Source organism: Girardinichthys multiradiatus, chromosome 3, assembly GCF_021462225.1.
Source record: "Girardinichthys multiradiatus isolate DD_20200921_A chromosome 3, DD_fGirMul_XY1, whole genome shotgun sequence".
In the NCBI taxonomy this organism is placed as follows: Eukaryota; Metazoa; Chordata; class Actinopteri; order Cyprinodontiformes; family Goodeidae; genus Girardinichthys; species Girardinichthys multiradiatus.
Genome location: NC_061796.1, coordinates 47,401,517 through 47,428,684, shown reverse-complemented (window position 1 = coordinate 47,428,684; position 27,168 = coordinate 47,401,517). Strand labels below are relative to the sequence as shown.

Below are 27,168 nucleotides of genomic sequence, written 5' to 3'. Positions count from 1 at the left end.
CTTTTGTCCTATGACTGCTGGAGATGGAGTTCCCCACCAGTCGCCCAGCTGTAAGGATAAATGGTATAGACGATGGTTGGACGTTTGCAAAGCTAATGAGGGGAACTGTCTCCTAGCCTTTTGATCTTTACAGAAAGTCATGATGCATCAGAGGGAGGATCAAACATTTACTGGAAGAAACTCAGTGGAATGACTTGGGGTATTCACTGGTTCTGCAGAAAACCAATCCAGATCTTTGTTGTGTTTTTAAAAAAACTGTCCAAGTTTAGCAATGGTGGAAACTAACTGGTGTAGTGCTGTGAACCATTGACTGTTTTTACTGGGATTTACTTTATAAGTTTAGCTTAAAAAACTGAGAAAAGAAACATCATGATGAGACTTGGGTTCAGCCAGTAGAGGGCAGCATAGAGCAGTTTGTGTGGGAAAACATTTTTTTTTAGCAAAAATCAATCGCAAATAATTTTGGTTTGATGTATTTTAGAATGTTATTTTTAAATAAAGGAGAACTAAATGTTGAAGAATAATGCCACAAATTTTCTTATAGATGTTTTACTTTCAAAATGTCATGTTATAAGAATAATGTTAAGATCTTAGACTAATTAGTGCAACAAACGGTTGTTTTCCAGGTCAGCCACCAGAGGGCAGCACTGCTTCTCCGCTCAAGTCGTGATGAAGTGTTTCTGCTCACTCTCAGACCAGGACATGAAGAATCTAATCATGTTTGTCCCAAATAGGTTATTCTATTAAAAGCAAATTCTTAAATAAAAATTTGTCCGTTTCAAACTGTTGGTTTTGCCCAGCAGTGAATGCTGAAAGACAGAGAGGTTTCTGACCTGTTTGGGTTAGCAACAATTGCTGTGAGTTGTTATTTTATGCCATGCAGAGCCCAGATGTCCAAAGATTTCCACTATGCAGCAGAAATATCCCAAAATGTCCCCATAATACACATCCTCACAATGTGGTCCTCAAAAATCCTCACAAACACAACAGGATGGCCTAAAACACCACCCATGCCCCGGTCCAGTGTTAGCTTCATATCTACAAAAAACCTAACATGCAGTAATCACACTTCAGATAGACCCTGTCCACCAATCACAGACTGTATCCAGACTGACGCCACGCCCACAAGATGTATAAGAAGACCAGGACCTGCAGCCGGAGCTCCACATCCTTTAGGTTCACAGTCAAACTAGATCCAGTACAGATTCCTGATGGTGGTGGAGGTGAAAAGCCGCATGGAGGTGATGGAGCCAAACCAGCAGAGGGTGGAGGCAAACATTCTGCTGCTTGGGGTGCACAACGTGGGCAAGACTGGTGAGAAAACTTTTCATTTAATGTTTCTTTTCTGCCTTCATTATGTTAAAGGTTTAGGGCTTGAGTTCAGCAAGATACTGAATGAAAATGAACATCCCAGAGCAGTTCAAAGATCTTATTATGGTGTCAGATTTCACAAAAAAAAAGAAATGCTTCAATATAAGGAAAATAACCTGAAAACGCCAAAGACTGCAGTGATGTTTTACTGTTTCCTTTTAGAGCCTCTGTAACATGATAGTTTGGTTGTTTTTTGACTGTAATATTATTGTTATTCCTCTTTGCAGCTCTAACGGTCAGATTTCTGACCAGACGATTCATCGGAGAGTACGGAGATATCGGTGAGACCTTCATCTGTTTCCTCTTCATAGTTAAAATGTGTTCTGGTTTTATTTATACCCGACTGAACAATGTCTTAACCTGCTTCTTGATTTTAGAGTCGATTTACAGTCGAGTCGACAGAGTCGATGGTCAGGAGATCTGCATCAACATCTGGGACTCACAGGTACGTCCTCACCTGGCTGCTCCATTCCACACTGTGCTATGTTTAAAACAATCTGTGTGCATGTCCAACATGTTTTGCAGATTTTAAAAAGGTGCAAGTAATAAAAAAAATACTTGGATAGAGTATTTACAGTGGTTCTGTGGACAGATAGTGAGCAGTCACTATCTTACCTGCAGTAAAGACCTTTTCTAAAGTCCTCAGCTTGGATGAGCAGATTTCTGCCACCTTAACTAAATCTGCAGAACAGTACCATGAATATCTGAAACACCTGGAAATATTAGCTTCCTGTCAGTTTAAATGAAAATTTGGTTTCTCTTCAGGCTGAAGGGAAAACCTGCTCCGTCAGCGACAAGCAGCTGCAGTGGGCAGATGGGATGGTGCTCGTCTATGACATCTGCGACCGCAGCAGCTTTGAGGCGATTCGCCAGCAGCTGCAGCTGATCCGTCGCAGCAGGAAGATGTCGTCTTTGCCTGTTGTCATCGTGGGAAACAAACGTGACCTGCAGCATCACCGCAGAGTCTCCGGCGAGGAGGGACATCTGCTCGCTCTGACGGAGCGCTGCGGCTTCTTCGAAGTGTCCGCGGCCGAGACGTACCACGGCGTCTTGTTGGTGTTTCACCGGCTGGTCGACCTCGTCAGGGAGACCCGGGCCCTGAGGAAGAGTATGGCGGGAGTCAGAGGGATCGTCAGGAGCATGTCGGCGGTGTTTGGGAAAAAACGAGCCGAATGAACTCGCGTGTAGGTCGTTTTTACGGATTTAGATGAAATGTAGGCGGTGAGGAGCTCCTGTCCGATACCTTCTGAGAACAGTCAAAGATGAGGCAGGCTGAAGAAGGTTGAGAGAACGATTCTTTGTTTGAAAGTCAAAGAAGTTGGTGAAATAAGTTGTGCAGATGTTTGGTTTGGGATGGAAGTGGGCCTAGAAGCAAAGATAGAAGAATAAAGGGGGCTAAGAGAGACTGGGATGGAGTTTGGTTTACGTTCTTCAGAGGATGAATCCTGGTGACCTGAACCAGATGCTCCACTAGTGACACCAGAGTCTGGGAGTTACTGAGTCCAGTGCAGAAGCTGACTGGGTGCTCAGAAAGATCTCCACAGAGGATGACTCCTGCTGACTGAGGTCTTCTAGCTAGTCAACACGGTGCCCAAAATTCAGCTGAGCCATGAAGTGGACTCTGTTTTCTTAGTTTAGTCTTATGGAAATAAAAAACGTTACACCTTCCTAAAAAAAGTGGAGGGGTTTCCTGTCAGAGTTCATGAACTCTGCAGGCAGCAGGAGGCTCCGGTTTCCTTTTGCTAATAAGCTCCTAAATAACTTTAACTGGATTTTATCAAGGCTATAAAGGTAACTTGCAGAATTTTGTCTTTTTCAGACTTCACAGCAGAGATGAACAAACTGTTTGTAGATTCTCATCTGAATGTTTTAAATAAGCAATAAATAATACAAAGTTATCACCTTTTTCCTCTGAAAGCTGTAAATGTCCACAATCAGAGACAAATGTGCTGCAACCTGCAGGAACCTTGAACCTAAGGATGTTCGTGATGTTCAGCTGTACAGAAATCTGTATATCTTCAAGTTTCTGTTGTGAAAATGTGTTACAATCTGTTTTTCTGCAATGAAACCTGAATAAAATCAGTCTGTTTCCAATCAAGAGCTGTGGAGAAGCTTTATTTCATCACATCTCTCTCAGGAAGAAATATTACATTCAGTTGGACGATGCTTGAGATACAAAGAGTGATAATAAATAAAACTTTTCTGAAATTTTTAACAAGCCTAAATTAATTCTACAGTCGCTCGGTTGCAACTTCCACTGATTTTTCACAAAAACCTAAATTCAGCTGTTAATTTTATCTCTTTATTTATCTTTAAGGAACATCATTTTATTCAATAGGAACCCACAACAAAACATCCCATCAGATTACATCACATTTCAGAAAATCACTCATTTATTAAACTCAATCCAAAAATTTACATTATGTTAATAAACTTAAAATATTTGCTTTATAACAACATTGTTCTGAAAGAGGTTTTCCAAAGACCGCCCAGTTTTACACAGGATTTTATAATCAGGAACATAGAAAGTTAGATTGAACATAAAGTGAAGTTTATTGAAATAAATACTGATTAATTTGTGATAAAATTAGTTAATCCCAGAGATCAGTGAGTCGGCTCATCTCTCAAGCCTAAATTCTGCTTCTATGAAAAACATCCAAGTGAACAGCTAGTCAGATGAAAGTTTGAGATTGAGGAGGCATCCCACAAGGCTGTGTACTCAGCCCACTTCTAATTCTCTGATACCATGATTCAGTTAGATTATACTAGAGCAAAAGTGACAGCTACAGTCAGAGTGGCTCTAAAAACTATACACTCTTATTAAAAGGCCAGGTTTGTATTATGCAAAACAACAGGACCACGATGAATAATTTCAAAACTTCCATCTTTAATGTGACAAGCAATTTATGATGTGGAATTAAAGTAAACAAATCAGTTTCAAGGGAAAACATGAAATATTTAATTGGTTAATTATGCATTTCCATCAGTTTCAGTGTTCGTGGGTTCAGACCTGATATCAGCTCTAGTGAACGATTACACTGGAATAAAGGTCAGCTCTTCCAGATGCATTTTTTTTGCTCGTTTGCTTCTTTTAGCTAGGATCAAAACTACCTCACTGTTCAAAGGAATCAGTCAGGAGAAGAATGCAAAGAATTTCACAGCCCTACATCTGAGCCATCCATAACTGGAGATAATATGGGGAAACAAGGGCATTTACAAAACCTGGACTGTTCTCCAAAACTGTTAGATAAGACAGAAACTGGTCAGCGAAGCTGCCATAAGATCAACAGCAAAACCTGAGGGAGCTTCAGGAATGTCCAACAAGTGCTGGTTCTGTTCTACAGGTGAAGATTTACATATGTCTGAACCATGGAGTAGATTTCCAACAGGAAAAAACCTTTCCTGCCAAGGAAAACATCCAAGTCAGACTAAAATCTCCCAAGTCGTCATGGGATAATGTATTATGTTCTCTTGAAACCAACCTGGAATTTTTGGGACACACCATCAAAAGAAGACTACACACTAGAACAAGACGGCGGCATAATCATGATTTGGGGTATCTATTCTTCAGATGAACAGGAACCTTTCCTCAACATGGATGGATTTATGAAGGACTGGTTCTACATACTAGTCAGTTTTCACCCAAAACCTTCAGGTGTTGGCCAGAAAGCTGCAGATGCAGAGTGGTTTAATTTTTCACAAGTATGAAAACAAATCACCAAGAGAATGGTCTCCCGAACTCTGAGTTGAATTGAGCGTAATGTCACATTAAAAAGATTTTATATAGATTTAATCATTTACATCATAATAAACCTGGCATTTTAACAGGACGGAGAATGGTTTCATGTCCACTGAGCAAATAAAAACTGTATAATATAATTAATATGTTAAGATAACCTCGGTGTAAGCCCAAGGTTTCTCTCATGGTCTAAAGCAGAATTTCAGCATCAGTGACCAACGCTAATTTGGTAATGCCTCTGCGGTTCAGCATGAACGCACAAACCAGCATCAGCTGAGGAAGAGACGTCTCGTCAGGAGCTGCGGTGACAGGCCTCAACGGATCCGAAGCCGGGCTCAGAGGCCGGGACCAAGTCGCCTCAAACTGTAACGGGGTGTTTAAGGGTCGTCTGTTTCTGTGACAGTGCCGGTACCGTCGCTGGAGTTGGGGCTCATGTACTCTAAGGCCTTCTGGCTCTGGACAACGAAGTGTTTGAGTGGCGTGAGCAGCAGCTCGGTAGCGGATGGTCGTCGGATAGCGTTGCCTTCGGAAGGGTGGGCTGTTACGTCCATCTCTGGGGTGGAAGACTCTTTTGTGCTTGAGCGGCGACCATTGGGGGGTTCAGGGCTTTGGGCACTTCCAGGGCAGGGGGTGGCACGCAAGTAAAGACTGCGACGACGACGAGGGCGGCCATCCATCGTCTTTAGGAAGAGGCTGTTAGCTGAGCTACGACGGGATGAGCTGTCTGAAAAGTCCTCCTTGTTCAGGAACTCCTCCACCTCCTGAGGCGATGACTGCTCCAGCTGAGACCAACAAAACATGAATTAATGCAACATGATCTGTGAAGATGCTATGAATCAGAGTATGGCCTAAACCCTTTTGCCAACTATACCTCTAGGATTGATTTGGGATGTCCCTTCCTGTTCCTAAACTATCACCAGTTGTCTTTTATGCAAACAGGACACAGGTCTTTGTCAGAGTTCTAGCATGTAATTAAATGTTTGCAGCATAGCAGAGACATGTAAAAACGTCATGCTTTCAGCAAACATGCTTGTCTGTTGAAATAAGAGATAATACACTGCCTGGCCAAAAAAAGTCTCCACCTGGATTTAACTAAGCAAATAGGTACGAGGCTCCCATTGGATATTTACTGCAGGGATAATTATGTCTCAGCTGGCAACAAGTTATTTAACCCCAACTGGTTCAATAAGTTGCTTCTCATTTCTTAAACAGCCATGTCTAAAGACACATCCTGTGGTCGTGGAAAAGATGTCAGTCTGTTTCAGACAAGTCAAATCGTTGGCGTGCATCAAGCAGAGAAAACATCTAAGGAGATTGTAGAAACTACCAAAATTGGGTTAAGAACTGTCCAACACATTATTAAAAACTGGAAGGATAGTGGGGACCCATCGTCTTCGAGGAAGAAATGTGGCCAGAAAAAACCCCTGAATGATCGTGATCGACTATCACTTAAACGTTTGGTGAGATAAAATTGAAGAAAAACAACGGTAGAACTCGGCTATGTTTAATAGTGAAAGTAAGAGCATTTCCACAATGTGAAGGGAACTCAAGGGATTGGGACCGAACAGCTGTGGAGCCTTAAGAAATCCACTGATCAGTGAGACTAACTGGATTGGATTGGACTCTGGAGCAATGGAAGAAGGTCATATGGTCTGAAGAATCTGTCTGGGTTTGTGGTTGTTTGGGACCAGGATGCAGACAGAAGCTTGGTAGCCACATAGTCTTTGGAAACTTTCCTTTAATAAAACAATAAACAAATGACTTACACCAGGAGACGGAGCAGGAGACACAGGAAGGTAACAGGAGGAACCAACGGGGAACAAGTGAAACCAGTAAGCTTTTATACAGAGGGGTGAATGGTGAAACATAGAGAATGAGAGAGGCAGGTAAGCAGATGATTGCTGGCAGGTGTGAAGACCAGGTGTAGGAACCTGAGGGAATACGTTTCTATGGCAACGAGAGCTGGGAAACGAAGAGACAGGAGGGGAAACTAAACTAGAGACAACTCTAAGGGAAACAAACACTAAACTAACTGGGAGGAGCAGGGAACATAAACCTAAACATAAGATAGCATAAATAGTTACTCTAGAAGGAGCTAAATCTGGAAACAACTAAAGTAAACAAGCACAAGAATACTAAACCAGAAACTAAAACTAAATAAAACCAAAGAGGGGAAATAACCATAAGGAACAAAACGAAAGGGAACTAAACTAAATAACAGACTTGGGGAAGAAAATAGATCTAAAGTAAACACACAAGCACAAGGACCTAAGCAAATATTAACTAGACAAAAGTAAACTACTAATCAAAGGAACAGGGAAAACCTCTAACGGCAAAAACAAAGACCGAAATGGCACATCCTGACAGAATCCAGATTTACCCTGTTCCAGAGTGATGGGCGCATCAGGGTAGGAAGAGAGGCAGGTGAACTGATGCCCCCATCGTGCCTAGTGCCTACTGTACCAGCCTGTGGGGGCAGTGATATGATCTGGGGTTGCTGCAAGTGGTCAGGTCTGGGTTCTGCAACAATGTGTTCAAAGAATGAGGTCAGCTGACTACCTGAATATACTGAATAACCAGGTTATTCCATCAATGGATTTTATTCTTTCCTGATGGCACGAGCATATTCCAAGATGACAATGCCAGGATTCATCGGGCTCAAATTATGAAAAAGTGGTTCAGGGAGCATGAGACGTCATTGTCACACAAGGATTGGCCACCAGAGTCCAGACCTTAACCCCGTTGAGAATCGTTGGGATGTGCTGGAGAAGGCTTTGACTCTACCATCATCAATGCAAGATCTTGGTGACAAATGAATGCAACACTGGGTGGAAATAAATCTTGTGACATTGCAGAAGCTTATCGAAACAAAGCCACAGCGAATGGAGCCGCAATCAAAGCTAAAGGTGGTCCAACGACATATTAGAGAGTGTGATCTTTTTTTTTGGCCAGGCAATGTAAAGACCAGCAAACTGTGACTGTGAAAACGAAGTTCTCTCCTTACAGGTTTATTCTGTTTTCACATGAAGGTTTTATTTATTATAGGAAAAAAGCTCCTGGCCCTGTGCGACATCAGTCAGGAGGAATTTCAGCCCACTCTTCCTAGCAGAATTTTTTTAATTGAGCCTTCTCCCATTCTCCTTCAGGAGTTTCAGCTAGAGTTCAGAATTCAGAATAGTTTCATCATGTCCAGCAAAGCAGCTCCAGACCATCACTCTACCTCCTCCGTGTTTGACTACAGGTATGATTTTAAATTTTTCAGTTAGTTTTACTCCAGATGTAACGGGCCAACCACTTTTATCTTGTCAGTCACAGAATATTTACACAAAGGTCTTGATGATGAAGATGATTTTGGTAAAGATGTGAGATGGGCCTTTGTGGTCTTTGGGGTCAGCAGTGGTTCTGGCCTTGGAACTCTCCCATGGAGGCCATTGTTGCCCCAGTGTTCTTAATGTTGAATCATGACCTCTGACCTAACCGAGGCAGTGAGGTCAGCAGAACTTTAGATGTTCTTCTGTGACCTCCTGGATGAGTCAATGATGAACACTTGGAGTAATTTTGGTAGGTCAGCCTCTCCTGGGAAGGTTCTCCACTGTACTGTTCCAGGTTTTCTCCATCGGTGGAAAATGATTTTCTGGACACCCAAAGCCATAGAGATGGTTCCAGAACCCTCATGATTTAACAAAGGGGGAAATAACTGTTTCAGATTGGTTTGAATGATTATTTGTCTCTTAATTAAGAAAGTAAGAAAAATGAAGAAATCATCATGTGAAAACAGATTTTTGTTTTGACTCAGTTTATCTTTGTCTAAAAATATTTATTTTATGATCTGAAAAAATTGAAATGTGGCAAAAAGCAGAAACAGAAGAAATCTGTAAGGGTGTGGATACTTGTTCCCAGCTCTGTATGTGTACCATCACACCTGTACTTGGCACCACTTTGTAAATCTTTGGTCGTGTCAATCAGTTTTGGCACAATGTGCAGGTTAAAGGATGTTTTTACTGCTCTGTAGTCTTACATTTGTCCCTTTTCCTGTGCCGTATTTTCAGGTGTGCATGTTGCTTTTGTTGGGTGTGTGTCAGGTATGTTTCAGTGGTGTTGCTCTCTCAGCATACCATGGTGTAGAGCGGCGTGGTGTTGATCACAAACTGCAGGAGGACCTTGGAGAGCTCCTGCAGGTCTCGGAGCACCTGCTGGATCTGAACCGGCAGTTCTCTGACCTGTCGAACCGGGGTCAACTCGGCTAACATGGCTGCTCTCTCCACAATCCCTCTCAAGGTGGCCCCTCTTATACTCTCCACTCGGAACAACAGCAACACCAAGAGGTTCTGGAGGTTCTGCAGCAGCTCACCTGTTATCTCCAGGACCCGAGTCAGACCCACCTGAAGGGAACAGATAATTTATGTCAGCTGATTTACTTTGATGTCTGACTGCATTTTGAGAAATGTAGTTTGTAGTCCTTTACATTTTGTAACTGAACAGTTTAAAAAGCCTTACAGGAATAAATACATAATTTCTTTTGACTTACTTCATGAAGTGTAATGGATGAATAACGAAACCCAGAACAGAATCAACACATTCAGGATTTCTGAAAACTTAAAGTCCTCTTCATGTAAAAATCTGTGGTGTTTTTATTCTTCCAAATTTCCCTAATCTAGAGTTGAATACAAATGAAAACAATTTTACTTTGACTAAAAACATAATTTAATAATGCTTTTATTACTTTATTGATCCTGAAATGACGAGAGTTAATCAGGACCAATCAGAGGACGTCTCCTCTGATTGGTCCCGACTGAAGAGCATCAGCTGGTGATCAGGGCGAGGATGTTTTTCAGCTCCAAGATCATTTTTATCAAGAGCTGATTTTCAGGTGTGCATCTTTACGACCAATCAGCAGTTTAATAGTTCCCTTTCTCATCCTCCGTCCCTTTCAGAGCATAAATAAAAAAACATTTTTTATTTTTTCTGTTTGCGTGCATATATGTGCTCTGATCTGATTAATCAGGCCCGTCGTAAGGAGAATATAAAATTGGCTCAGGAGTTTTACATCAGCTGTAAACCATTTCACTGATGATGTGAAAGGGGTCTGATCTGAAGCTCACTAGCAGCTGCTGAAGTTTCCCAGGAGGCAACTGAGGAGAAGATCTGGACTGAAACCAAGTCCCAGCTGGCAGCAGATCATGACACGTGAGGAAACCAGAGGGCAAAACTCCACAGGAGGCTGAGCTCTGGGACGTGGACAACAATAGCTTCTGTTGTCATGTTTAGGAAGATCCAGGAATGAAGCCGAAAAAGGTTTCATACATGCAGGCATGATGGGAAATATTAACACCATCCAGTTCTAAAGGTTTAGAGAATGAACCATTTAGATCCTAAAATCAACCTTGAGAAGGTTATTAGGTCATCTCTAAACCATGTTCAGTCCATCTTTCTACAGAGAGGAAGATTATTCCCAAAAGGAAAACATCTGAGACAGCTGCCAACCTTCCCAGGAGTGAACGTCCCAGCAGATTCAGCCGAAGGTCAGAGCACGAAGCTCAGTGAAATGACCAAAAACCCCAGAGCTCCATCTCAGACTCCACAGGCCTCAGTTAGCAGGTTAAAGGTTACAGACTTCTGGAACAATGTCCTCTGGAATGATGAGTGTCTGAAGAGATGTTCATATTCTCTGTTTGTTCTCTGAGTGGGCACTGCTCCCGGGTCTATCCTGGGAATCTCTCCGGGGTCTCCTCAGGTATTTGGGTCGCAACGAGACCTCTGACTTGCTGACAAACAATCGGACCAACATGTGATAAAACAAAGACGAAGAGCAACACGTTTCTGATGCGAGCGGCCCTCATTAGTTGGAGCGAGCTGCAAAACAACGACAGCAACCTTCTTTTATTCCTCATCCAGAAACGTGACCAGCTGAAACAAGAACACTGTTCTGTTAACAGCATCGCTTTATTAGAATATGATCTTAAAAGGTCTGAGAGAAGCAAAGTCAAACACTTCTGTGCACAAATGTTCACCATCAGAACAACTTGAGAACTGAAAGTGGTTCATAGCGTTGTTCAGTTACACATCATGTGTTGTTTATCTGAAGTCCAGTTGGTCTCAGTTTGAGAGCTGCTGATAACCAGAGGATTGTTATTGTATCCTCAAATATAGATAAGCGTAGAAATAAAATTAAAGAGTCGCTTCTCTTAACGTCTGTGTCTGATCTCTTATTCCTTGTCTGAGCAGCAGCTGACTCTCAGGCTGTCTGCAGTCAGATGTTTTCAGTGATTTTCTGAAAACATCTTCCTGTCCTCTGTTTTCACCTAATCCAGACATCATGCATGTGCTGCCTCTGTATAAAATGCCAGAACTCTATATTTCTGACTATCAGTCAGTCACACTGAATCCCAAATACTAAAGAGTTTTAAGCGGGTTACCAAACCATACATCAGAGCCAGCCTCCCGGTATGGCTAGATCCATGTCAGTTTGCTATTTGCCCCAACCGCTCCATTCACCACCCTGCACAAGTTCTCACTCATCTGGACAATAAAGACATAATGCCAGAACCTTCACATTGATCTTAGCTGGTCACTACTAGCAGAAATTCTCCTGCTTCGGCTGAACACAGCATCCTGTCTCTGGAATCAATCAGCAGGTTGAACTCCATCACAGTGAGCCCTGGGACACCTCAGGGATGAGTGCTCAGTTCATTGTTGCTCACACTGATCAACTGTTCATCTACATATGAGGCGGGAGTAGTGCACACCTTCACATACAACAACGGCTTTTCTCAAGTACCTTCAAAAATGTGCTTGCTGGACCAAAGGTGTAGTCAGAACAATCCTCTATTTCACGTAGGTTGTGCCTCAAGAGCAAAGTCCTCATATGAATGATCAGGAATTTGTTGATTAGAAATTCAGAAAGCTCTGAAATAATTTGTAATTAGTCATAACTTTGAAACATTGATTGTTGATGTTGTGAAACGTTAAATATGTTTTTTATTTAGTGGCTCAATAAGATGTGAAAAATCAATGTGAGTCTTCTAGTTTCAGTGCAGAAAAAGATCGCTGGTGATTGGCCATACACTGATCAGCTTGTTGGAAACTAAAATCCAACCATTTTGTTTCTGATCACTGAACGCACCATACCCAAGGTACCATACCCACCCATTAGATGGTGCTACTAACAGTCCTCAGAGAGAAGGAGACCTTACTGATTTTAAAGTCAATGAGGGTTTGAGAAATAGAGTCAGAGGGACCACAAAGGAGAAGAAAGAAGTAGCTTCTGGAGAGGAAAATCTATTTTCTCCAAAGGCTTGACTGGCTGCCACAGCAGGCTGGGTAAGACATCATCTAGTAAAAGGAATCTGATGGTGTTCATGGTAGCTGCTAATATAAGAGGTTAAAGACAGTTTAAAAAAACTGTGTAATAAATTGGTCTTTGTCTAAGGTCCTATTTAACTGTAGAGCTGTGTAATGTTGACTGCTCTCTCTTTCACACACAATCATCAAACACATTTTAATATCAGAGTTTTCACATTTCATTTATTGAGAGTGAAAAGGTAATTTAGCTCTAAACCTAATAACTGTTAATGAGTCTTTAACATCACTGTGCAGGAATTTTGACCCACTCTGCTTTGCAGAATTGTTCTTATTCGGCCATGTGGGAGGGTTTCCAGCATGATGACCCATTTCAGGTCATACCCAAGCATATTAGTCAGATTAGTCAGATAGTGACAGACTGATGGTCTGCCGCTAGAGAGCAGAATGTAATGGTTCCATCACCTACGGCAAGCTGTTCAGGTTCTGAAGCAGCAAAGCAGTCCCACACCATCACTCTACCACCACCATGTTTGACTGTAGGTAAAAGTTCTCTTTCAGAAATGCTGTTGGTTTTAGTCCAGATGCAACGCCTCCCACACCACCCAAAAAGTTATATTTCTTTCTCTTCAGTCCTCAGAATATTTTCCTGCAATTCTTGGAGATCATCAAAATGTTTTTTGGTAAACGTGAGACGGACCTTTGTGTTATTTTGGGTCAGCAGTGGTTCTGGTCTTGGAACTCTCCAGTGGAGGCAATTTTTGCCCAGTCTCTCTTTGTTATGTATGAATCATGACCTCTGACCTTCACTGAGGCAGTGAGGCCTGCAGAGCTTTAGGTGTTGTTCTGAGTTCTTCTCTGACCTCCTGGATGAGTCATTGATGGGCTCTTAGAGTAATTTTGGCAGGCCACCACTCCTGGGAAGGTTCTCCACTGTTCCATGCGTTCTCAGTTTGTGGATAATGGTTCTTAACGTGGTTCTCCGGAGTCCCAAAGCCTTAGAAATGTCTCTGCAAACCATTTCTAGACTGATGGATGTCTGAAACTTTTATTCTCAGCAATTATTGAGTCTCTTTAGTTCTGGACATGATGTGTTGATTTCTGAGATTTTTTAGCCTGCTTCATGTTGTCATACAGGATCTATTTAAGTTATTTCTCGGTTCTGCAGGTCTGGCAGTAACCAGGACTCGGTGAGGCTAGTGAAATTAAACACAGCTTTCCAAGAACAAGTGGTTAATCAGTTAATTCATGATTTTGAGGTTTTTAAAGTTGGTGAGGTTAGCCATTAGCTAGTTAGCTTTTATTTTTGTCTGACATCACCATTTGTTTGATGAAACAAAGATAAAACAGAGGACAATTATAAGGGTGTTAATACTTTTCCACAGAATTGTACCTGGATGAAAAAGTCTTTCTAACTGAGATCGAAGGTCTTCAAAAAAAAAAAAAAAACAAGACAGTCCAAACTGTGGCAAATTTGGACTTCATGGAGATTTTTTTTTTTTTGCTGTGACAGAACTAAAGATCTGGAATATTTGGATTTTAACATGGGAACAGTTAAAGGCTCAGCATCTGTGTCCTGACCCCTGCTTGTGGAGGTCTCATGTAGAGCACCAACATGTACCATCCCTGCGGGCCTCTAATGACTCACAGCAGCTTGGACTCTGAGCCTTCTGCTGGTTTTTATCGCAAAATCACTTCGAACGCTTCGAGCAGCACGTAGGCAGAGCTCAGCATCAATTACAGGCGTCTGCAGAGGAAGCAGATCCAGTTATCTGTAATGGAGCTGCTTTTCCTGAAGGCACGTCGCTCCTGTCTGAGTAAAAACCATCCCAGCACTGCCACAGAGGAATTTCTCAAATTCAGTCTACGTGTAAAAATGAACAGCAGCTCTGGATGTGCTGATAGTCATCTGTGTTCAGAAATAAATTGCATTTAGGATGTTCTGGTCTCAGCTGTAATCTGAAAATAAAAAAAACACTTTTTATCATTTTAAAAAGAACTAATCCTGAAATTTAAACCTTTCTGCAGAGACTTTTCAGTGGAACATCTGTAGATGATCCATTTTATGAGCCGCATCGCATTAATATGATAAGGAGAAGGATGTTGATGAGGATCTGCAGGTGGAGGAAGATCGGCCCATGTTGGTTCATCCTACAGAACCAGCAGCTTTGTAAAGGACCCGATCAAACCCGGCCTGAAAGGCTGCTGTCAGCAGGTGATCTGCAGGTTGAAGGAACCGTTGTAAGTCCGCTCGCGTAGTACACACACACACACACACTGTGTTAGTGTACTTCTCTGTCTCTGAGGACCAGTATGACTTTCCCAGCACCGCCAGTCTGTGAAGCATTTTCAGGGGATTTTTTGGGCCATTGTTTCAAAAAAATGTTTTTCAAAGAAAAAAACTAAAATGTGTCCAGAACTGCATCATCTTCATTTTTTAATCCTTTGGACTGTATTTTTTAGCTTCTGGAACATAATTTGGATGTTTTATTTGTTGGCAGAATAATTATTTGGTTTTTAACAGCTTCAGATTGAAAACTGGATTCATTCAGATTATGTGTATCTCATTTTCTGCAGTTTGTTGTTAGATTCTTCTGTTTATTATTTTGGATAATTTTCAGCTGTTCCATCAAACTAAATATCCTTTAATGTAAAAACATCCCAGCGGTCCAGCTTAGACTCAAACTCTGACATTCCTCCAGATTCCTTGAACATTTCCAGGATTTTTTGCTCTGCAGAAAGAGAAACAGAAAACGTCTCCCTATCATTCAGGGAGGATCGTTGTTTTAACTCAGTTTGATGATTTCTATCCCCAGTGGCGAAGACACCGCTGAAGCAAAAAGTGCAACAACTTAATTTTTTATTCTTAAAGTAAAACTTTAAAGGTAAAAAATGAAATTGTTCCAAGGGACCAATCAGCTGTGGTTTCTGTGCCAGCGAAAATCATCATAAGAAACTGATTTAGTATTATGTCATGAGTACAGGGGCCGCAACAGCGGGCAGGACCAGTTCTACAGGGGCTCTGGCCCCTGTTTGCCCCTGTATAGAACCACCCATGCTAATCCCTGCAGCCCCTTCATCCTAATTTATTTTAATTGTGTTGCAGAACGCCCGCTGTGACTTGTACGTTTAAATGTATGAAACACGAGTCACACAGTGTGACTTAAAATGAAAATCAGTTTAACGAAGGAATAACTAGTTTTCATTATTTCTGCTAAAATGTTTAATTTATTTTGGTTTTTAAAGCACTTTATGGTAAAAATGGTTGTCGGTCTGACTCTAACCAGTTATTGCTATGTTTGACTCTTCTGATCAGTTTTGCTGCCTTTTCTAGATCCTCCAACTTATCTACACATGGTTTGGGTTTGGTTCTGGATGGTTCTGGAGCTTTCTGACAGTTTCAGTAGTTTTAAAGGTGCAGTTTTGGGCTGAAGCTGAGCTGAAGACCAGATCAGATCACAAGGGGAATAAGTGAACAAGGAGTGGGCCTTGTTCTGTTGTTTTACTGTCCAACGGGTCATTTTATACCTAGAAATGTTCTTTGTCTTGTTTCTGATGCAGATGTTTTTATTCTGCAACATAAAAGCAAAACTTAAACTGTAAACCTGATTTAGGGCCTTAATGGAGCCGTCTGAGGTTCTGTTTCACAGAAAAAACCAAACCCTGGACCTCCATTCGGTCCTCACAGAGACGGATGATCCGACTGCCCTCCTCAGGGAGCAGCTGGGTCACGTCTCCCCGCCTGTTTGTTGGTTCAGGATAATGTGTTTGTGCAGCACATCAGATCTGTATCTCTGAAGGACAGAGAGGAACCTGACGAGTGAAACGTGGACCGACCTGAAACTCTGACAGGAAACATTCCTCTTATCTGCAGCTTTAAATACCTCCTAAATGTATAAATACCAGCTGAGAACATAAATCTGATTTCCATCTGAAACCGGATGAAATATTTCCACCAAATCCAGCTCAGTTTTCTGTTAGCCTCAGAGTAATTTATAGATATATCTTTTTATATTTTTTGCAGCTTTCCATCATCTAGTGGTAATAACTGCCTAGTTTGTATTGTCTAATTCAAATATTATTTGACATAATAATAATAATAATTATTATTATGCATGATATCTAGAATAGCTGTGATTTCTTTCCTTCAGTATTGAAGTTCATTTCAAGGCTTTGAAGAGTTTTTCTTTAAACTGCTGTTTTATTGTCAACACAGTTCATCATAGTTTATTCTCCCAACATGAAGAAGAATGTATTCAACTTATTTCTGAGCTGTTGCCTGTTTCTGCTCCCTGATCATCATCAACATTATTATTATTATTATTAATTGAACAGATCTACTGATCTATTTCTTTAATATAATATATTTAAATATAGATATATCTATCGATATAGATATATCAATAGATAGATCGATAGATAGATTTAATATAATATATATAATTTAATCTAAGATTTTCCAGCATAATTCTGAGGTTTTCCAGGACCTTGAGCAGATTAGTTGGAATCTTTCAGTTTGTTCCAGAATCCTGCCTCCAACTGATAAAGACGTTGAACCATGTGGGGGATGAAGTTTAACGCTGAGAGTGTGATCTGAAGTCAGTGAACGCATCACGACTGATGGAAGTGTGAGGGGCGAGAGACACAGAGAGAGAGAAAGAAACTGACCTTTGAAGACTCCTCTGTAACCATCCAGAATCAGAACCACAGGACTGAAACTGTGGACCAGGTATCACTAATGGAACAGTAGTGCCCTCTAGTGGCATTAAAAACTCGTTTCATTTCCATCCCGCATGAATTCACTGAAATTAGTTTTTAATGTTACTTTCTGTGTTTTTTGTTGGAGCACAAATTAAAGAGGCTGAAAGAAGTGTTTTTGTTTTAAATAATGATTTTTCTTTCATTTATTTTGGATTTTTTCCAGGTGTTTAACATTCACTCATCACAGATTATAGTTTGATCAATAAACTGTGATTATTAACTGTATGAATGTGTCCAACTTGTCTAAAGAAAGCTTATTTATTAGATTCTGTCGTAACAGAAACTCTGAATAGAAAGTTCCTCGTCAGATTTTCTCCTCCTGCTGAAGAGACGTGTTCCTGTCCTGTGATCTGAGGGTCTGAATCTGTAGCTGCAGCCCTGGAGGTCTCACCTGGTCAACGGCCCCTCCCAGTGTCCTGACGGCGCTCTGCAGCTGCTCTCTGACCTTCATCATTCGGTGATACAGCTGCAGGCTGAGAGTCAGCAGGAGGCTGCGGACCCTGGTCCAGAGGCTGGGCTCGTCACCATCATCTTCATCTTCGTACTCCTGAACCCTCATCTCCCACTCCCGACCTGGACAACATTGGGAACACCTACATGTTTCATGTTTCTACAGAAGGTCTGGATCAAACTGATTCTAGAGCAACTTATAAGTTGTTTAACTCAGGAATTCTTTGTATCTACTTTGAAATTTATTTGACCTGTTTAAACCCATGATTTCTATTTTTTCTGCCTGCAGCTCTGATTAATTAATTAACTTCTTAAACAAAGTTTGTTGCATTTCATGCAGCGTATAAATAAAATATTTGTTTGGGAGGTTTTATAATAAGTATTGATGTTAAAAATCAATGAAGATCTTATTTGACTTCCTTATTCTCGTTTTACTTAAAACATCCAGGAGCTTTCAGTTAACGCGGTCCTCCTTCACTTCTTCTGGTCCAGCCTCAGAAGAAATGAAGGCAGACGGAACGACAACAGATGGTCCTCTGATGCTGAAGATCTTCATCATCTTCCTCCTCAAGGTGTCAGAGCTCTCAGAAGTGGGTTTGTCGGCGCTGATCATTTCAGCTTCAGTGTGATTGACGTCATCATGTGACTCTGTTCTCTGATTGGTTCTGCTGCTCCAAACAAATGGATGACTCATGAAGTCGGACGGAGGCCCAGTCCCAATACTCGCACTTCCACCCTTGTGTCCCTTGCGGGTTCCAGTTGATGGTTCGAGTGCGTAGTGTTTCCCAGTTCTCCAGAGTGGTCCTTAGCCCCGCCCCCTTTGTGCCCCACATCCGCCCTTCGGCGAAGCCCGCATCGAAGCGGACTTCGCCGAAGTATATTACCCACAATTCACTGCTGCACATGACGTTCTGAGCAAAAACCAATCACAACCGTCAACGTAACCAGCCATCAAATCAGAATAATAAGAACTGCATAAACTTTAGACAGCAAGCCGACAAATATATTTTTTACTGGTTTTCCAGACTCAACATTGTAAGAAACCAGTGGGTTCAGAGTGATTCTGGGCCAGTAGATCATAACACTGAAGTTACCTTTTAAACAAACACTGGAGCAGCGAGAGTCTGGTGTATAAACCTACGTCACTTCCTGCACTTTCTTCTCCTCAAAACAATTACTTGTTGCAGTTTTAAATAGTTTTTTTTAGCAACAAGACTGAAAACAGCGCTGGTTCCCGCCCTTTTTGATGTTGAAGTTACGTTGCAGAGGTACAAGTCGATGACGTCACCTCTATTGTCCCAATTCTCCAATTTTGCAGGTTTTAACCTGCGCACTTCGACCCCTACATGCACTTGTACAAAGTAAACACTTCATAGAGGGGCGTAGGGTGTAGAGTGGGTGTTGGGACAGGGCAGAACACTGAGTGGCCGGAAACGGTGGAGGGGTTTTAGCTCCCTCTGCTGGTGGTCTTCAGAACAACAACTGACACCCTGTATAAAAGTATTAATTTAAAAGATTAAATTCTTCCTTCAACTTTGGTGCTTTTGGAAATGTTTGGATTAGAGCTCCAACCAATTGTTGGAAGTGTTTCTGTCTGTATGTCTTCTGTAGATCTGGAGAAGGGTTTTGATTGTATTCTTCAGGGTATTCAATTCAATTCAGGGTTAGATTAATACTTTATTAATCCCAAAGGGAAATTAAATGTTGTTATAGCTCATATTATGTAGGTTATTGGAGGTTTGCTGCAGGGGCAGCTCCGTCTTCATTCTCAGCACTCAGCTGAGCTTGCTCCCAGTGGGAGTTGGCTAGCGCCAAACACGTTCCTTGGCTCTGGTCCTGTTTGTGGTGCTCAATGACAGCATCTCAACATGCAGCCATGGAGAGGAAGGTGTCTGTTCTCCAAATATCAGGCTCTTCTCTTTGCTTGTTGCAGATGATGTGGTTCTATTGTTGTTTTCAGGTCAAGACCTTCAGCATGCACTGGATGACCTCACAGCTCAGTGGGAGGTGGTCAAGATGAAAGTCAGTTCCTCTAAGTCTGAGTCCATGGTTCTAACCCAGAAAAATGGTGGACTGGTGGTGGTCTTCGATTTAAATAATGTGACCGATTGCCCAAGGCGCCATTAGAAAGGTGGAGGGGATCAATCGGCGAATAAAAGATAGAAACCTGATTTGTTTCTCAGCTGCGCCCTGAAGGAGCTTCTTGGATTGCATGTTTTTAACAAGACCGCACAGATTCTTCCTGACATCTGAGAGGATGGCTCAGGTTGGCATTCATGCAAAAACAGCCACTGGTCCTAATCTTGGAGTACGGACCAAATTTATTCTCCAGAAATAAAAACAACCATTCAGTCAATCAAATATTTAAATGTTCAAAAATGAATTACATTAAGAAGTTCCTGGAGATATGTTGCCTCTTTAAGCCACGTAGCGTCTGTGGAGTTCAGCTGCAATTTTGTAAGCAGGAAAGCAAGGATTTTGACTGCAGTCATTGAGTTTCAATCTGTGTACTCACGCAGTGTAGGTGGGAGGGGTAAGTAGTAGGCGGTGGTGTCCTCCAGAAGACTCAGGACGTTGTCCAGCCCCGCTGTGGCTGCTTGGCCCACCTGCGTTTCCTGCAGCTGCTGTACGGCCGTCCGAACTGTGTCGGAAACTCGCTCCAGCTGATCCAGAGCTCCTTCCAGGCCGTCCACCACCCACACCTGGACATCATCCAGAGTCAAAAAGAAGGCGTCCTTCAAGTGAGTCATCGCCTGAGGATGGAGACAGCACCTGGTCAGCAGCAGGTATAATCCAGACAGAGGATCCACATATAAAGGTGTAAAGCTAATTGTGATAAACTCCTTTGTGACATGAATGAACTCCAGCTGATCGATGTTATATGGTTAGATTATTTCAATGAAAACCTTTAAAGTCCTTCAGTTATCAACAAAAACATCTTAATATGAGCAGCTTCATGTTTGTGCTCTAAAAATAAAAATCCACACCACTTATTTCCACTTTGAGCTTTGATCTCAGCTTGGAAGGAATATTTTGGGCTCTTTTAAAGATATTTTTTCTTTTTACGCTCCCAAGAGGTTTAGTAAAGAAATATTTACATCCTGTTCCTTGTAATAAAGCCTTGTTAAATCTGAAGATGGTGCTGAGAGTGGTCTGGATTGAACCAGCAGTTATCCCGGGGGAGTTCTTGTTTATGAAATCTTGTTCTGTTTCTAATCTACAGCGGTGGCTGGAGCAGAACAAACCTCATCTGTGGACTGGGTCAGGATGGGAAAGTTTCTTTCCAGGCTGTCAAGACCAGAAAGAGCTAAACTGTTGGCAAGTTCAACTGCAGAAAACAAGATTATGAGATTGGTCAGAGAAACACTGATCATGAAGTTTCCAAACAGTAATTATTAAAGCAACAGCAGAATCGGCTTTATGTGCCGCATCCAACAAAACTAATCAGCATCAGCTGCATCAGGATGGTGTCTTCAGAAGCTTTTATCTCTGCTCACTTTGTGGCTCCAGACTCTGGAAAAGGGGCGTGGCTCGTCTCATGGCTTCTTTAGAGACACTGAGAACTCCGACCTCTGCCACTCCTCCCATCAGACCCAGCAGAGGGTAGCGGTCTTTGACCCCAGAGTACATGGAGATTACCGACTGGAACACGGAACGGACCAGAGGCAGATGGGAGACTCTGAGCAAGGCGCTGGTCTGAAAACATCACACCAAGCAGCTCGTTACTACAGATCTACTGTGGAATCACTGGTTCTGTCATCCATCCATCCATCCATCCATCCATCCATCCATCCATCCATCCATCCATCCATCACAGACTGTACATGTTCTTGACTGCATGTTTTAAACATTAGAAACATTTTCAGTGCATTTTCTCCGTGTCTTTACTTCCTCTGAACAAACCTTCTGATCTGGACAATCTGCCATGTCTTCCTCAACCAGTCTGAAAAGAAACAAAATGGAACAGATGTCACAGATCTTCTTCATCATGAAGACTCCAAATGTTAACCTTTAACTTCAGCTGCTGAGGTGCGACCAAGCTGGCGACTGCAGCTCAGCACAGCAGCATGAACCTCTCAGTCACGGAGGCATCTGCAGAACTCAGTATGAAGACTCCACAGAGGAAAATAGTTTCATGACATAAATAAAAAAAGAAATATGTTGGGAAGCAAAAATAATCTATTAAAAAATAAATATACTCGAGCCAGGTAGTGTTAGTCTTTTCTGCACAATATGACCATAATTTATGTTGGTGCTTCCACTTCCTGTACGAAAATCATCTGTCACCTCTGACCACAAATACTTAATAATAATTATTCTGAATTATTCTCAACATTTAAATATTGTGAATTCACTTTCACACGTGGTAAAGACAATAGTAACACTTTTAATCTAGTAAACAAAGCTCCACATATGGTTTTCTTCCACAATATATCATCCTCATCAGTCAGTCAGTCATTTTCTACCGTAGTGGGTCGCAGGGAAGCCGGTGCCTATCTCCAGCAATCTATGGGCGAGAGGCAGGGTACACCCTGGACAGGTCGCCAGTCCATCGCAGGTCAATATATATATCATCCTATTACCATAGTTTCATCCTAACTTTAATCTAACCCAAAAAACTCATATAGGGAATATTTTATCAGAAGCTGGACCATGAAATAGTATGACTTGGAAAATCAGAGATATGATTTAAACACAACAGTTTTCAGTGAGCAAAGACCCCCTAAAATCTTCAAAAATAAGACACTAGAGTTTTTTACAACATTTCTGTTAAAATGAAGGAAATAAATAAAGTGAGGGTCCAGGCCACACCCAGAAGTTTTTACATTTCTAACAAAACCAGAAGACATGACCTGTTCTGGCCTCCATCGGGTTTAATTTGAGATGCAAACATCCCAGAGCCTTCATCTTCCTCATCCCCCCAGGTTTGAAACAGGAGATTCTGGTCGTTCTTTGCTAGCTGTGATTTCTGTGACCCCCTCCACCAACACACATCTTAAAGCTCTGTTTAAACTTCACACACAACTTCATGCAGTTTTAGAATAAATATCTCTAGCATTTATTTTCTAAATATTCAGAACTAAATGCTCACTGTTGTCAGATCTCCCTGAGGTAAAACGTTGCAGAATCTAAGAAGGTTTAGGACATTTCTGCTGTGATCCTTACTGTGGGTCATTCTTGGGTAATTCAAACATGTGTTGCAGTGTCCAAAATGAATTCACGGAGCTCCCACAGGGCAGGAAAACAGAAAAACAAACTGGATCATTTATGGTGTAAAATACTTCACCTGAAACTTCCTTCAGCTCTCCAAGTGAACCTGCAGGTCGTGTCCACTCGAGTTAAACTGGAAACGTATAACGATAGAAGCAGAGAAAGCTGCTCTGAGCCTTACCTCATCAGTGATCCAGTGTAGAATAATCAGCTTAGCCCAGTAGATATAATGATGATTAGGATGACAGAAGAAGATAAAAAAAAAATCCATCTGGGTTTGGGGGGCAGATATCAGCGTCCTGATTGGCTGGAGCGTGGTGTGGTGTCAGCTTCCTGTTTCTATGACAAATCAATTAACCTTTAATGAAAGAAAACATTTAGGAAGAAAGTGCTGGAAACTGTGGGATGATGGAGACTAACGCACACCCAGATGTTGTAAACCAAACTGTTTTACTACTCAGTTCATCTGAAAAATTGTCCAACTCACCTGAGTTTACTTTAGACGACAACACGCACAGTTCAGGGCGGATGTTTCTGCTGTTACCATCCCTTAAAACCTGATGGAGATGGACATGCTCACTCTGTGTTTCAGTGAAACATCTGTGAGTCATAAAGTCAGACCTACCAAGATCTACCTGAGATGCCTTCATCTACAGCGTTCCTGTATAACAAAAAAATCTAAATTAGTATCATAAAGTATGTGTTTTACCCTGCCTCTCGCCCATAGACTGCTGGAGATAGGCACCAGCTCCCCCGCGACCCACTATGGAATAAGCGGTAGAAAATGACTGACTGAGTATGTGTTTTATTTATGTAAATGTGTATTAGTGAGTAATACAGAAAAATACTTAACTATTTTTTTTTCCTATGGTTAAACTGCTAACTGTAAGGTTTGGCTTCTTTAAATGGTTCTGGAAAGGAAGGTTCTGCTGGAGGTTTCTTCTTGTTAAAAGGGAGTTTTTTCCTCTCCACTGTCGCTACATGCATGCTCAGTATGAGGGATTGCTGCAAAGTCAACACCAGTGACTGTCCACTGTCTCTACATGCTCATCCAGGAGGAGTGAATGCTACAAATCTCTGAGTTGATGCAATCTGCTGGGTTTCCTTAGATAGAAAAACTTTTTATCCAATTTGAATAAATAACTAAATCTGAATGGAGTAAGGGGGAATTAGGTTTAGTCTAAACCGGCTCAGTTATGGTTGAGGTGCAAACACACCCTCCATTTCTGGTACCTGTATGACTCCTTCTCTTTTCCAATGGTTATAATCAGTCTGACAGAGGGAGGTATCCCAATCCTTGTGGTTTTTAGTATAACAATGGACATCAGTGGGCTCTACATGGACACACTTTATCAGTTTATTATTTTATTTAGTACCCCTACACATAGCCCATTCTAAAATGGCCAAACTCTAACACTCAGTAGTTTATTCTAACCTCCCCAACAACCCGCACCATTCAGACCCTTTGTGAAGATCCTGGAGACGACATGTGTTGTGAATTGGCTCTATGTAAATAAAATTGAACTGAAACTGAATTAAATGAATTATGATCACAGCAAATCAACAGCAAGAGGAACTCTTGTTTTTTGTCTCTTATAAGACTTACAAGTCTGAAAATTGCAATAATTTGATGTGAATGTTAGCATTAGCATACTAGCTTTAGCCAACTTTGGCTTTAGCGTGATCGGGCAGCTCAGGCCTCAGATGATTGGAAAAACCAGGTTTAAATGCTTGATGCACTGTATCTAAGTCTTAATTATTTAGATGTTGGGATTATGAATCTGAGATTATTTAATATTTGATCAAATAACATTTGGGTCTGTTAAGGGTTGTCCTGTGAATACCAGCCCAGTAAGGCGATGGTATTAGAACAAAATAGAAAGGTGTGAGATGAGCTCTGACATTATTGAACAGCATAAACTCTGCACATATATGGAATAAATTCACACAATTTCTTAAAATACAAGAATTTATTAACAAAAATAAGTCAACTCAAAGTCAAACATATTTCAATCAACAAACTCTTTACTTTGCTAAAACAATTCAACTAAACTACCAAGCAGAATTAAAGAATAATGAAGACTAATGGACTATGTACAATATAAACAAGTTGATTAAAGATGATTGATAATTATGACCAAAAGAGTGATGCAACATTACCATGCAATGTTTATGTTTGAGAACCAAGGATTATCTTGAAGAATCTGGAAATTAAGTTAAGTTAGTCTTGGAACCAACTTAGACAATAATCAGCAAACGTTTAGACAACCATTCACAATGCAAGATCAGATAAAATATTATTTTAATAAAATAATATTTTAAATAATGATCTGCTGAATAAAACCAACCTTCTGGATGACTAATTCTCAACGGTGTCACATTAGCTGCCTTTATTTATTAAAATATTTAAATAAATATTATTAAGGGAGTATTTTGGAAAAGAGCCAAATCTTTCTGGAGAAATGGGGCTTAATGGTGTTTACTTAGTTATCAAATTTAGTAAAATGATGTCAGGGACACATTATTTACTGGATTGAAAACTAAACCTTTCTGGGTAAATATTATTTACCAGCTAGCACGTGTTCTTAGCTGTTAGCAGTTGACGCGAACAAAGAAGCTAATAGCTTAGCACCAGAAACAAACACACACCTTTAAAAAATACCGTCAATAAAAGGGTTAAAATGCATAAGCACGGACGGCGAGTTATGGCCGATCTTCTGTTTAAAATCACCCTTTAAATAAAGTTTGTCTTAACTTTAAAAACACACAAAGAACACAAACTGAACACGTGTGTTGCAGATAGCCTGCTAGCACCAAGATAGCTGAGTTCAACACAAACAAAACCAAACTTCATAAAATGAAAAACGTTTAGATCATTTCAACCTAAATATCTCTCTATTATTCTCCCCAAACACTTAACCTCATGAACTGTGGTGAGGAACGTTGTCCAAGGCGGAGAAGTTTGAAGAAGGTATCCACAGTGAACAATGGTTAGTTACAGCTAACCTCCTTAGCTGTGGGGAGTGGCGGCTGTTCTGTCGGCCGGTCTGTGAACAAACGGTTAGCTTCTAGCTAACCTCCGTGGCTGTGGATGAAAGACGGCCCGTTCTGTCCGCCAACCACTCTACATGTTACCGTTACCACGGTGATGGGGTCTCTGCTGTCTTCCTTCCAGACTGGGAGACGCTTCGCTCGGCTTCATAGAGACCGCTTCTCTGTAGGGAACTTCTCTGGGACAGTTTGCTTCTGCAGGCCTCAGAGAGAAAGTAAGCAACTCTTACACCTTAATTTCCCCGTTCATGAATGAAAATACCAGATACACAGACAGTATTTCATTCTACTTATCTTTGCATATAATCGATGATCGTATGACATCCTTGGATCCAGTTGAAGAGTTTATGTCTGTTTGCCAGCAAAGAGACATCAGCGCGCTGTTCCCCTCCTATCCCAATGATCACCGGTGGAAGAGGTCGGCTTGTAGGAGAGGGGGTGCTCTTATTCAGACAGAGGCATCATGGGAAGTCTGCTGCTGCTACCCCCCTTTCCTCAGTTGCTGGAAGTCAGTTAAATTTTTGAAAGTTCCAGAAAAGTTTTTACCGGAGTTTTAATGTTGTTTCTATGGCTGGGTCCCAACATCCCCCCTTTAGTTCTGAAGAATGGGATGAAGTCCACAGTCTTTGGGGCTAAACATCCGTCCTCAGCCATGTGAAAAGAGTCACTGGGGTCCTGTAGGTAGGCAGAGTTCAACAGTTCATTTTGGTTCAGAGGTTAGTGTTTGGACAGGAGTGAGGCAAGTTTGGGCAGAGACTAATACTAATAAAATGTTTAAATAAAATAAATACATAAATAAAAAATCCTGCAATAATTTTCACACCATAATAATACTGCTTTTAAAACCTTAATACTTTCTTAAGTTCAAAACCATAAGAAAGAAAAAGATTAAAACAGAATATAGGGTGTTGGAAATTATTTACCATCTTCATACCTTATTTGATAGATTTTACAGGGTTGATTCTGGACTGCAACGGCGTGCCATGTCTTTTAGGAACGTCGTTACCTCAGTTATAACACGCCTGCAGATCATCTCAAACTCCTCCTTTGTGATGACATCTTTGGAGTAGCTCTACTCTTTACCACCAACCTTACAGTTCAATGTTGCTCTGTGAAAAGGTGTTTGTCTTTTAACTGGTGGTTTGGGTTGAAGCTGGCGCCAGTTATCAACCCCCTGGTTCTGTTGCATCACTTGGGAAGATACTTTGCGCTTCTTCTTAGGCCTGTTCTCAGTTTGAATGTTTAACACTCTAACTTTTCCTGCTCTGTCTGAATGGACACGTGTT

General features: G+C 41.3%; 2 protein-coding genes across 3 annotated transcripts; one reads left to right on the top strand and one right to left on the bottom strand.

The window, feature by feature from the left end:
• The first annotated feature begins 708 nt into the window (after positions 1-708).
• zgc:171704 (Ras-related and estrogen-regulated growth inhibitor-like protein) lies at positions 709-3,469 on the top strand. The gene is made up of 4 exons (XM_047361944.1): positions 709-1,314; positions 1,599-1,652; positions 1,749-1,816; positions 2,137-3,469. The coding sequence occupies exons 1-4, from the start codon at positions 1,212-1,214 to the stop codon at positions 2,545-2,547; spliced, it is 636 nt and encodes a 211-aa protein (XP_047217900.1). The 5' UTR covers positions 709-1,211; the 3' UTR covers positions 2,548-3,469.
• plin6 (perilipin 6) lies at positions 3,466-23,098 on the bottom strand. 2 transcript variants are annotated; one of them, XM_047361942.1, is made up of 8 exons: positions 23,013-23,098; positions 21,524-21,563; positions 21,118-21,316; positions 20,866-20,948; positions 20,136-20,373; positions 17,562-17,743; positions 9,226-9,492; positions 3,466-5,892 (listed from the first exon to the last, which is right to left on the bottom strand). In XM_047361942.1, exons 1-8 carry the CDS (start codon positions 23,015-23,017, stop codon positions 5,488-5,490), a joined length of 1,419 nt encoding a protein of 472 aa, XP_047217898.1. In that variant the 5' UTR covers positions 23,018-23,098; the 3' UTR covers positions 3,466-5,487. The 2 variants fall into 2 exon arrangements, with proteins under 2 accessions (XP_047217898.1, XP_047217899.1); XM_047361943.1 differs by having other exon boundaries at positions 22,908-23,026.
• Positions 23,099-27,168: the final 4,070 nt, after the last annotated feature.

Coding starts and splice junctions, on each gene's coding strand:
- zgc:171704 (XM_047361944.1), top strand. CDS start 1,212: ATGGTGGTGGAGGTGAAAAGCCGCATGGAGGTGATGGAGCCAAACCAG. Junction 1,315..1,598: donor GCACAACGTGGGCAAGACTG/GTGAGAAAACTT, acceptor TCCTCTTTGCAG/CTCTAACGGTCAGATTTCTG. Junction 1,817..2,136: donor TCAACATCTGGGACTCACAG/GTACGTCCTCAC, acceptor GTTTCTCTTCAG/GCTGAAGGGAAAACCTGCTC.
- plin6 (XM_047361942.1), bottom strand. Junction 21,317..21,523: donor CAGATTGTCCAGATCAGAAG/GTTTGTTCAGAG, acceptor TGATGTTTTCAG/ACCAGCGCCTTGCTCAGAGT. Junction 17,744..20,135: donor ACCCCTCCCACCTACACTGC/GTGAGTACACAG, acceptor AATGTTGTCCAG/GTCGGGAGTGGGAGATGAGG.